The sequence below is a fragment of the Ischnura elegans genome, chromosome X (genome assembly GCF_921293095.1).
Source record: "Ischnura elegans chromosome X, ioIscEleg1.1, whole genome shotgun sequence".
Classification (NCBI taxonomy): domain Eukaryota; kingdom Metazoa; phylum Arthropoda; class Insecta; order Odonata; family Coenagrionidae; genus Ischnura; species Ischnura elegans.
Window position 1 is genome coordinate 105,906,186 of NC_060259.1, and position 12,446 is coordinate 105,918,631.

Consider the following 12,446-nt stretch of genomic DNA (forward strand, 5'->3'; position numbering starts at 1 on the left):
ATTCAAGTTAAAGCTCGATCAACTCACAAAATTTTCGTGTGATTGGTTACAATTTACCTAAATTGTAACGTTAAAGCCTCAATGCCGTAGTGGGATAAACTGCTACAAAGTCGTTGCATTTTTCTCAGAGCAACGGTAAGATGGCAACATGATTTGCCTCTGATTAGAGAAATCGATTTAGTTGTGATTCCGTGCCTTTCAGAGTATTACAATGGCAGAGAAAAGAAATTATTACACTGCCGCTTTCAAAAGAAAAGTTATTCAGTGGAACTCCGATCTATCGTACCCGTATTGATCATTTTTCCGCATTCATCGTTCGCCGTTTCTGGTCACAATTAAGGTTCCATATAGACGATGTAATTTTTTCCCGCATCTCAAAAGTATCGTTATTACCGCATTGATTGTTTGAAGATGGTGGTCCCGACGTATAATTTTCCCACATCAATCTTTTGACGAAAATGAGACGAAATAAATACAATGTGTCATTTATGGCTATTACTAACTGCAGGCACATAGATTAAATATTCCCCACGAAATGAAATCACCATTGGGAGAAGCTAAAAGCCTTGGGGTAGTAGCATAAGCGCATTTCCCAAGATCCGCTATCCACCTCCATACATCTCTCGCCTTCCCCCTCTGACGCATTCCTCTTCTCCAAAATCAAACAAATGGTCCCAGCTCGCGAAGGATCGTATTACGAAGACCTTAGCTTTGAAAAAATATCAAGTTACACGAGAACAATAGAAACGCGTTTCATGCCCCCCTTTTCTCACCCACTGACCTTTTTCAGCCTACTTGCTTAAAGTTCCCGGTTTCTGGAGGTCAACCGCTGCATCCAATCACCTATTAGCTCATAAGGTGTCTAACAATGAATTTCGGCAATTGGTATTATACTTTTATTAGGCTGGAATATGTGCAATGTGCTCGTAATTCAAAAAAGAACGAGACCAAACACGACATATTTCTAACGTTATTTAAGCATTTTTAAGCAAGGAACTAGTTGGGAAAATACGATGGTGATTTTTGGCAAAACTCGATATCCTCGTTGCTGAGCTTCTCGGCAGTTAATGCGGCATTTTTTCCGAAAACAGGATATCAGGTTATTATCAGTTATCAATTTACGAGTTATACCATAAGTCTCACTTGTCAGAGTTACTGAGGAAGGGATATCTTCTCAGGATATTTTGTTCCTCCCTACTAACAATCCGAATTCATCCGCCCATCTGACGCTACGCTAATTAGAGAAGAATGGGTAAGTTGCCCTATCTTTGGGACAAAAAATTTCATGGCGAAGTCATATGGCCATGCTTCACCCCCTGCAGTATGCTCTGTGTACGCCGAACGCGATAGCATAGCTCGTACGAGTGGTTACATACTTTCCAGGGTGGCTTGCCTTCATACCACGGAGTGTTTTCCGTGTGGGTTTAATAAAGTCAGGTTTCATTTTCACTAGTTTAATTTTATTCGTCTTCGGACCATGGCCCCTCCGAAGAAACTATTAGTCGAATCAACTATAAGACCTAAGTGTCTCGATTAAGTACCACTATTCCTGTCATTACGTGCCAAAAATCCTGCGTTTCCTGGGACATAGGCAACATAGCCAAACATTCGCGCATTGGTTGTTTTCCCCTAGAAAATTTTTTCCCATGGTGGAGTTCCAAAAAAGGGGGGGTCGTCTTAGAATCGTGTTCGTCTTAGATTCGTGCAAATACGGTAATTCAATTTTTTTGGTGGTATATTATCCTTCGTTTTAAACATGAGACTGAATAACTGCCTTTGAGGAAATGCATAGTTAATTGCAATCCAGTATTGCTCTATCAGTGTAATGAAATATGAAGCATAACTGATATGTTCTTGTGAAAGTTTTTGTGATGAGTAGTACATGCTCTCATGGTTTCCATGATTCCACAGCATTATTTCATGCCTGATGACGACGGCTTTACCAGCTATCCCACCAGCATCTTCAGGTCAGAAAAGGAGTTAGATGCAAAATGGGGCTATGCATATATGCTGAAGTGGTGGTAATAGTGGTTGTTTTTCAGCTAAGCTTGGTTTGATTGGCCGAAGGTATATTTGGGTTTTGGGCATCAGTACCAAGGAAAAATCTCTTCCAAGCATGCTGAAGCAGGTAGCCATCCTCCCTATTGAAGATTCTGGCATTTTGGCATGTCATATAGCCTCCCTGATCACTCTGTGGGAGTAACTCTTTTCCTTGGCAATCTCTCATGTTGTCAAATCAATCCCATGTCTGGGTGTGGTCCATGCATGGTCAGCAATTGCAAAGAGACTTGCCAGGAGATCAGAGTGTATGTGTTTTGGGTGTTGGAGAAGATCCCTTGTTTTTGTTGAACTCCTATATCTTGTTCCTCTTGTTTTTTTTTCTTATGGGTGGCATTCAAAACCCGGTTTTGGCTATATCCATTGTGCGGGATGGATTTAGATGGTAGACTGAGTGGTTGTTCTAAGTGATGTAGGAGTTTTCGTGATAGTATTTCACAATTTTGGGGATATCTTTCAGTAATCATCTATCTGTGAGTCTGCTGATTACTTCAATTGGTTTGTCAATAGGAATGTTGGTGAATAGTGGCACCACTTCAAAGCTGATGAGGAGGTCTTCTTCTGCAGTGTATGATGTCAGTGAAATGTGCTGAACGATGGATATGGGTTGAAGTATGCGCAGAGAAGGGTTGTAGAGTCTGCACCAATTATATAAGTATTTAGCTTTGCTGATGCTGAAAATGGGCTGAAGAGGAATTCCTTCTTTATTAATGTTTGGAATTCCATTAAATAGTGGTAGCTTGGGTGCTGAGTCTGTGAGTTTTGGCCTTCCTTTTTGTGGAATAGAGGATTGCTGCATTAGATCCTTGATTTCTGCTGGTGGGGTCTGAATTCGGCTTCTTGTATGGGGATCAAGTAGGTTGGTTTTCTGTTGTAATCTTTGATATTCATCCTTTGTGTTGACTGTCGTGGTGTTTCCTTTGTCTGCTGGTGAAAATAGTAAATCGTCACTGTTTCAAAGCTCCTTGGTGGCTTGTCTCTAGGCCAGTGTTGTATTATGTACTGGTGATCTAGCTTTGTGCAGTATTTGGCTCACTTCTTCTCTAATCTTGTCTGTCATTAGGTTATTGAAGAATGGAATAATGGCAGATATACTTGATGTCACGTACAAAATTAAGTGCAGTTGATGCCAATCCTATGTTGACCAAATGTGTTGTTTCGAACAATTGAAACAAAAGAACACCGGAGTGCCACTGAGAAGAAAGACTTCCATCTCTTGGCAGTTGTAGAGCATGCATAGACTGCAGCCAGGCATGAGATCCAATTTGAATGCAAGAGTGACCGCCAAGGAAAATAGGTAGTTGCTTCCTAAGGGTGATATGAGAGGCTATAGAACTTATCAAAACACCAGAAACTTCAATGGGGAGGATAGCTACCTGCTCCCCTATGCTTGGAAGAAACATTCTCGGCACTGATGCCCAAAACCCAAGTATGATTTCAGCCAATCATAGTAGACGTGACTGAAAAATGACTGCTATTACCAACACCTTGATGCATATGTGCAGGCCCATTTTACATCCAGGGTTCCCACTCAACCGTGAAAACCTTAAAACCGTGAATTAGCCGTGAATTTCGTCTACCGTGAAAAAACCTGGAAAAAGCCGTGAATTTCGTCCTAAAACCTTAAAAATCTCTCAATCTTGATAATAATACCTTCCCAGAAATTTTCAACTTCGTTCATAGCGAGCGCACTTCTATTCATTGTGGCGAACATGGTCGCAGGGGTCAGGAAAGCGTGGGAAGGAATGTTGCCTGAAGAAAAAAAAACATCTTTTCCCAGCGCAGGCCTTTTCTCTCCCCCCCTTCTGAAATATGACACCACTTCTCATCAGCTTGTTTACTTTCCTCGACTGGCTTGGTTTCCCCTCCCTCAGTCACTGCTTAGTCCCCCTTCCACCCAATTAGGCTTCACACTGGCTGCAGCGACCACTTTTGAAACTAAATCTAGATGGCATTTGTGTCGAAAAATTCCAACGTTTATTCAACACCCTCAAACCTGTGATTGGAAGACCGCTAACCTGGACAACTTGCTATGCGCTGTGGACACTACGCTCCTTGCGTTTGAATCGGGCGACAGCGAGCTTTCGGCGCGACGTTACTAATTCTCGCGCTTTGCAGCCTGAAAACGAGAGAAGATTTCCGCTTATGGCAACACAGCATTACACGATTTTCGCATGCGTCGACCTGGGACTTGCCAGTTCTACGTCGCAACCGGAAAGTTTGTGTGGAAATATTTGACGAGTGATAAAGTAAAGTGAAAGTGAAAATAACATGTTTCAGCAGGTATTTATTATGTCTTTATATATGTATTTCAAACCAAGTGAATTATAATGTACCTATCTAAGACAAGGTTTTTTTCCTCCTAACTCCTGCAGAAAAGAGGGTTCGTCTTACAATCGAATGCAAAATTCTCGACGTCAATCGGGTTGCATAATTTTCGTCGGAAGAAATTATGGATACCTGAGGTTGCCACCTAATATATATAGCTATACAACGAAAAATCAACGTCAAAAATATCTGAACAGTAATTTAGCTTATTTAATTTTGTGTTTAAGTGAAAAACTATTGCCATTTCAGGCAGTAGGTAAAGCGTGCGTGCCAATCAATCGCCGGGTGCACTTCTGCCGTGTCCGCGAGATCGCCTGCTTTACCCTGGGTTCGGGTCCATTCAAGTTAGAGCTTGATCAACTTACAAAATTTTTGTGCAATTGATTACAATTTACCTAAATTTTAACCAGAGGCGGATCCAGGATTTCTTTCTGGGGAGTGGGGAGCACAGGCAAAGCCGTATCCAGGATTTTGTTCTGGGGGGGCACAAGGATACCTCATGATACAAAACGAGCGCAATGGTAATGTGACCGTATTCAAAATCTTGCATATTTTTTAAGTGTCTGGGGGGTATGTGCCCCTGTGCCCCTCCCTAGATCCGCCTAGGATTGTAACGTTAAAGCCTCAATGCCGTCGCGATATAAACTGCTACAAAGTCGTTCCATTTTTCCCAGAGCAACAGTATGAAGGGAACATGATTTGCCTCTGATTAGAGAGATCGATTAAGTTTTGGTTTCAGAGTATTACGATAGCAGAGAAAAGAAGTCGGTACACTACCGCTTTCAAAAGAAAAGTTATACGGTGGAACCTCGATCTATCGTTCCCGCATTGATCGTTCGCCGTTTCTGGTCCCAAATAAAGTTCCTTATAGACAATGTAATTTTTCCCGCATCTATCGTTCCCCGAAGTATCGTTTCTCGCATTGATCGTTTGAAGATCGCGGTTCCGACGTATAATTTTCCCGCATCCATCGTTAGACGAAAATGAGACGAAATAAATACAATGTGTCATTTATGGCTAATAACGAATAGCACATTAGTTGGAATCTTCCCCAAGAGATGGAACTAACATTGCGAGAAGCTCAGTGCTGTGGGAAAGTAACATTAGCGCATTTCCCAAGATCCGTTATCCCCCTCCATTCGGCATTCGCCTCCCCCCTTCTGACGCTTTCCTCTTCTTCAAAAAAAAAAAGGTCCCAGCTCGCGAAGGGATTGTATTACGAAGACCTTAGCTTCGAAAAAAATATCGAGTTACACGAGAACAATAGAAACGTGTTTCGCGCTCCCCCCTCTTCTCACCCACTGACCTTTTTCAGCCTAACTCCTTCAAAGTTCCCAGTTCCTGGAGGTCAACTGCTGCATGAGTCACCTATTAGCCCAAAAGGTATCTAACAATAATAGTCAGCAATTGCTATTATGCTTCTATTAGATTGAAATGTTAGTAATTTGCACGTAATTAAGAAAAACGAGACCAAACGCGACGTATTTTAAGCAAGGAAATAGATGGAAAAATACGATGGTGATTTTTGGTGAAACGCGATATCCTCGTAGCTGAGCTTCTCGACAGTTAATTCGGCATTTAATCCCGGAAACATGATATCAGGTTGTTATCAGTTATCAATTTACGAGCTATACTATAAGTCTCACTTGTCAGAGTTACTGAGGAAGGGATATCTTCTCAGGATTTTTGTTTCTCCCTACTAACAATTCGAATTCATCTGCTCATCTGGCGCTACGATAGTTAGAAAAGAATAGGTATCTTTAGGGTAAAAAATTTGATGGCGCAGTCATATGGTCACGCTTCGCCCTCTGCAGTATGCTCTGCGTTGCCCCGTACGCGATAGCATCAGTTCCGAACTTCACCTCGTACGAGTGGTTCCTTACTTTCCAGGGTGGCTGGACTTCGAACCACCGAGTGTTTTCCATGTGGGTTTAATAAAGTCAGGTTTCATTTTCACTAGTTTAATTTTATTCGTCTTCGGACCTTGGCCCCTCCGAAGAAACTATTGAGAACTTTAAGAGATGGACTGAAAATAATTGAACACGAAGAAAAGAATCCGGGCTAGATGCACGTGAATATTGCAGAGCACCTTGGGTTGTCCGCTAGCACATGACGGTAGGGGTGGGGGTAGAGTGAGCTACCTGGAGAAAACAAGTGGAGATATGAAGGCGAAGATCCAGATGAGCGTGCCACTGACGATTAACGCAACATTGTTCACGCTTTACATACTACCTCAATTATATTAAAAATATATTCATTAGACAGGAACAATTCAAGTAATAGACTATTTTTGGCGTTCGTCATCCATCTCACAACCAGTCACTGCGCCGGCGAATGCGGTTGTTTTAGGCACAACATGCACATTGCTCTTGTGAATACGTGAACTGGAAATGGTGTTTGATGGATAAGAATTTTTACATCAGACTGAAATCCATAATAGCAGTGTAAATGCCGAGTGGAGAGCAAACATTTTTTTAGTGAGGTGGCGTTTTCCTTTTGAAATAGATATGGGTAGAATCAACAATATGACCTATGTGTCTTGATAAAGTACTACTATTCCTGTTATTATCTAAAATATTGCTTGAAACCTTTAATGAATATCTTAATTACTCGCCAAAATCCTGCGTTTCCTGGGACATAGGCAACCTAGCATAAAAATAAAGCATTGGTCGTTTTTCCGCATTCATTTTATAATCGTATCGTTATTAGGAAAAAAAATTTTTCCCCCTAGTGGAGTTCCGAAAAAGGAGAATCTTAGAATCGTGTTCGTCTTAGATTCGTACTAATACGGTGTATGAAATTGTTTTTCGATTTATTATGTTCTATAAACAATTTTCATAAACAATTTTCCATTAAATAAGAAAGAATCAATATATTATATTCTATAAACAATTTAAATAAAATATTTTCCGTTAAATAAGAAATCTTGGGGTGGGGGAAATTCGGTTACTGTGCAGTAATGACAACGTGCGCCAAAAACAATCTCTCGTCGAGGAATTAAAAAAGGACCTCGAGTGTCCGGATGGAAGAAGGTCCGAACAGTATTCGGCGTCCAGGCAAGAGCGCGGTTGGGCTGGTCCTTTAGTCGGCCCTGAATTTTGCAAACGATAGATCACGTCATAACAGATATCACTTTTCATTGCGGCGTTAACATTCACAGTGTTTGCCACGTACGTTAATTTTCTGTTGATATACGGCCAGTGATTTTCTTATTGTTGGCTTACGGACCGTGAATTTAGCGAAATTGTGACCGTGAAAACCTGAAAAAAACCGTGAAAACCTGAAAAATAACCGTGAAAACCTGGAAAAAGCCGTGAATTTCATTATTCAGGTAGAGTGGGAACCCTGGCATCAAACTCCTCTTCTTACCTAAAGATAATTACCTGGTGAAATTGTTGTCATCAGAAATGGAAACATCATGGTGGAAACCCGGAAACCATGAGAGCATAACTGGTGTAAAAAATGTTTTTAATACCTAAAGAATGGGTTTCTTCGATACTTTCAACTTTTGCAGCTGTATTTAGAAGACCATATTTTTTCTAGTATTATTAAAACAAAAATATTTTTGCTGTAAGGTTAAAATATCTGGTTTAAAAATCTTTGCTATATGCTATATTATGATCTTTTTCCTGAATCTTTGGAAAATTTCTATGAGATTAAGAATAGATAGACTTTTGGAGGGCTATAGTCGCATCTGCCTCAAACACTATAAATTATTTGCGAAGTAAATCCGGCTGGAAAAGGAAGTTCAGTTGCCTTGAATGAGGAAATGGGGTAAAATGCAGAATTCATAGTATATAAATGAACATCATTGATAGTGACAATATGTGTTGAAACCATGGTTGGTGTTTGATAAACGTTTAGTGTGGAATTTTATAAGCTTTCTTATTTAATTATGGATGTGTAAGTGATACTAGTTGTAACATAGAATGCTTTTATTTTCAATCTTAGTTTCCAAATTTTATGTAGTTAATTATTCATATGTTATATTGTTATTGTCTTTCAGGGATCAGATTGCAGTGCATATCAGTTGATTACATATGTCGTTTGGATGGAATAATAGCTTTAACCTGGAGGAGTAGCCTGCTAAAACTTTGTTTTGAAAGTGAAAGTTCAGCATTGATTCTGCAAGCTGTTAAGTGTGTGCCGTACCTTTTAAGGAGTAACTTAACTCTTGAGTTGACTCAGCCATTGTTGAATCATCTACTACAAACTTTCGGGAAAAGTAATGTCTCTGTAAAGAGAGGAATTGCAGAAATTATTGAAAAGCTTCTCTGTACTCTGTCAGGAAGCACTGTATCCAGGTATGCTTCTATGATGCACGCATGTGTGAGAATAAGCCAATAATTTAGTCATGGTCATCCCTGGCATCACAATTTGCTGGCTTGTAGCTGGGAATAAAATCTGTTGGATTGGGCATGCATTGTGATATAACCTTGGTTTTTCAATATTATTTAGTCAGCTGTCATTTTTCAAAGCACCTTGTGAGTGACTTATGCATTATTTAATGGTATTTTTATGTTTCTGGAAAGGTTTTGTAAATAATTAGGCTATCCCATCCTAATTTTACATCTTATTGGCCAGGTATCACTACGAATAAGAATTTTATAGGTACATACATTTTTAGTATGGCTGTAGGAAGAGCTTTAGACATGGGTGCCTTAGCCATAGTTGTCATTGTGATCAGCGGTGATGTGGGGGAAAATGAGCCAGTGGTGGCCCCTGAGTGCATGCCAAGTGTTTGACGACAGTGGTGTGGTGTAATCAGTGGCATGGTGAATTGCATCCATATGCCACAGTATACATGTTGAAAGTAAAACAGCTGTAGTTATTTTCAGCATAAAAAATAAATTAAGGTGTGTCTTCTATGCTACCTTACGAAAGAATTAGTTGTACTTTTTTGCTAAATAGGGCAATGTGTTAATTTTTTATGTTGAGATGAAGGCATGATGGAAGAGATACTGGTGTAGGCCGAAGAAAATTACTTTTTCTATAAATTATGATAGTAATCAATAGTTGCTTCTTTTCGATGTAATCAGGGGGAAAATACTGAATTATATCTTGTGATTGATTTTCCACTCCTCTAATTGTTTAATTTTCAGAATCTACTGACAAAAATTGTGAATTTTCATTTCTCTAAAATTAAACAAAACTGCAGCTATGTATGTAAATAATTTATGTTTGGGTACACTTGAAGTTCAGCTTAGGAATCCAGATCATTGAGTTGATGTAAATTAACTGTATCTATTAAGGGAAGAGAGCTTGACCCATTACCATTTTTACCTCTTAAATGGAAATACTTTCTCAATCATCACAACGTCCGAAAAATATGCTGTGCACATTTACTTAGAACTCGAAGTATGCTAAGGCAGATAAGATTTTTTCATGCGGCATACTATGATACAACATAAATGATACCTAATTCACCACTGGAATTGGTCTAACCACCAACATAACTGCAGTGTTTAATTCACTGTGGTAGGGCACTGGGAGTAATTGACTAACAGGTATCGGTGTTTTATCACTAAGGGAGAGGTGGATGAGTGTAGAGAAACCTGTGGGTCTATTCTGGTGATGACATAGTCTTTACAAGGGTCATGAGCAGCGTGATTACTAGTGTCCTAATGTCAAATTTGACTTTTCACTGATGAAAATTTTAATTTCCCCTGATTTTCTTGCACTCTGCATTTAATCATTACATAGCTTGCTTAAAGGATAAGAATATAAAATGCAGAAGTCTTTTTAATATCAGTTAAAACTACATCCTTGGGCAATTTAATCATGCAAAATGACTTTAATAAACCAACTTGTATAGTTTTCATTATTTCCACAGCTGGAATTTTCTTTGTTCTATGATTTATGATTTGTAGTTTTTCTCAGTATAATTATTGGACTGGAAATGGTTTTTAAACCCTTCATGGTTTTAACTTCCTCTCGCTAGCATGCATGCCCTTCTGAGGAATCTCTCTCACTCTCTGTCGTACCCGAAGATATGTTCTCAAGATAAAGATGTAGTTTTCATACAATTAAATGAAATTTGCTGTTTATAAATGCATTCAAAATATTGATTCCAGATTCTAGAATTTATCCAAGCAAATTTCTCCCTTTTGTATTCAGTGGTCATTATGAACGTCAAGGGCTATATTTCAAACTGACAAAATTCGCAATGTGGTCATTCACTTGGACCCAAAATTGGAACATCGAATGGAAAGATGAGTTACAACGAAATAAAAATGTTCCTCTATTCAAGTATTCTCTTGTGAAATGTAATAATGCCGCCCTTTTTCATGAGTTAGTGATGTCATGAGCATTCTGGTCCATTAAATTGTTCAGGGAGGAGTGTTTAATGACAGAAGAATCATCCACAGTTTATACAAAAACCAAATAGCCGTGATAAAATCAGGGCCCAGCTGTGAAGAAGCAAGAATTAAGAAAGGAGTGCGACAATGCTGTACATTGTCACCCGTAATTTTCAACGTTTACATTGATAAAGCCATTAAGGAAATCAAAGAATAGGCATTGGGAGTGAATATCCATGGAGAAAAAATTAGCATGCTAAGATTTGCCGATGACATAGCCGTTATAGCAGAAACAGAGAAGGATTTGAAAAATATTCTGGTTAATATGGGTAGGGTAATGAGTAGATATCAACTGAAAATAAGCACGAAGAAAACCAAGATCTTAGTATGCAGCAGAAGAGAAGAAGTCAAGACCAACATTAAAATAGGGAGGCAAAAACTGATGGAGGTGGATGAATTCTGTTATTTGGGAAGCAAGATAACTAGTGACGGGAGAAGTAAGAAAGAAATTATCAGCAGAATAGCCCAGGCGAAGAAGAGCATTCCACCAAAAGAGAGACCTGCTTACAGCGGGAAACTTAAATATGGATGTAAAGAAACAATTTATAAGAACCTACATCTGGAGTATGCTCCTATACGGAAGTGAGGCATGGACAATGACCGCAGCGGAGAAAGCAAGGATAGAGGCCTTTGAAATGTGGTGCTACAGAAGAATGATGAAAATCAAATGGATCGACTGAGTTAGTAACGAGGAAGTCCTAAGAAGGGTAGGAGAGAAGAGAAGCCTCATGAAAACCTTAATAAGAAGACGGAACAACCTTATAGGCCACATCTTGAGACATGATGGCCTGATGAAGACAATCGTCGAAGGACAGGTGGAAGGCAAGAATGGAAAAGGAAGACCTCGAACAAAATATATGGAACAAGTAAAGAGAGATGTGAAAGAGAAGAAATACGTAGGAGTGAAAAGATTAGCTGATAGGAGAACTGAGTGGAGAGCTGCGTCAAACCAATCCTAGGATTGTTGACCAGTGATGATGATGAGGAGTGTTTATTTAGGGAATGAATCACCCACAAGAATGTAAACAGCAATAAACCACGCAAAGATGATGCAAAGAGGAGAGGAGTGGCTGAAAGAATGAAAATCCTGCAGAGGAGCTTTTTTCTACGTCGGCTTATCTGCAAAAGGAGTATTGATATCCAACGTAATCCCTGTGATTCAGCTCATAACATTTAGTAGCATGTGATTTTTTTAGAGATGTGCGAATAGTATCCGCGAATACTCGAATACCTCGAATACTAGAAAGTATTCGATATTCGAGATCTCGAATAGTTATGCCAAATATACCGTCTCGAATACCTCGAATACTTTGAATTTCGCGTCATACACTGTCGCTCGCACGTCGTTGGTAGTTGACTCGGAAAAATTAAGAGAACTCTAGTCGTTTAGTGCATGCAGCGCCGTTTTAGGCAAGCTGAAGAACTACATCAAATTCGAGGGTTAGAGTGGTAGAGCAGTGAAAAGATTTCGACGTGGGGAACTGAAATTGATCGGGTGAAAAAAATCCAAAAATCCCAGGTGTCCCCCATCAGGAGAACCTCAATGCCGTGGGATAGCAACATTGGCGCATTTCCCACGATCCGCTATCCCCCTCCATTCAGCATTCACCCCACCCAATCTGACGATTTCCTCGTCTCCGAAATCAAGCAAAAGGTCCCAGCTCGTGCAGGGATCGTATTACTAAGACCTTAGCTTCAAAA

At 39.7% G+C, this 12,446-nt stretch overlaps 1 protein-coding gene across 1 annotated transcript in view; it reads left to right on the forward strand.

The window, feature by feature from the left end:
- The window catches only part of LOC124171934 (serine/threonine-protein kinase atr-like), a 176,967-nt gene that overhangs the window by 13,662 nt on the left and 150,859 nt on the right, over positions 1-12,446 (forward strand). The window contains exon 10 of the mRNA XM_046551370.1: positions 8,393-8,690. Within this exon, the coding sequence (XP_046407326.1) occupies positions 8,393-8,690 (298 nt within the window). The remainder of the gene's footprint in view (positions 1-8,392; positions 8,691-12,446) is intronic.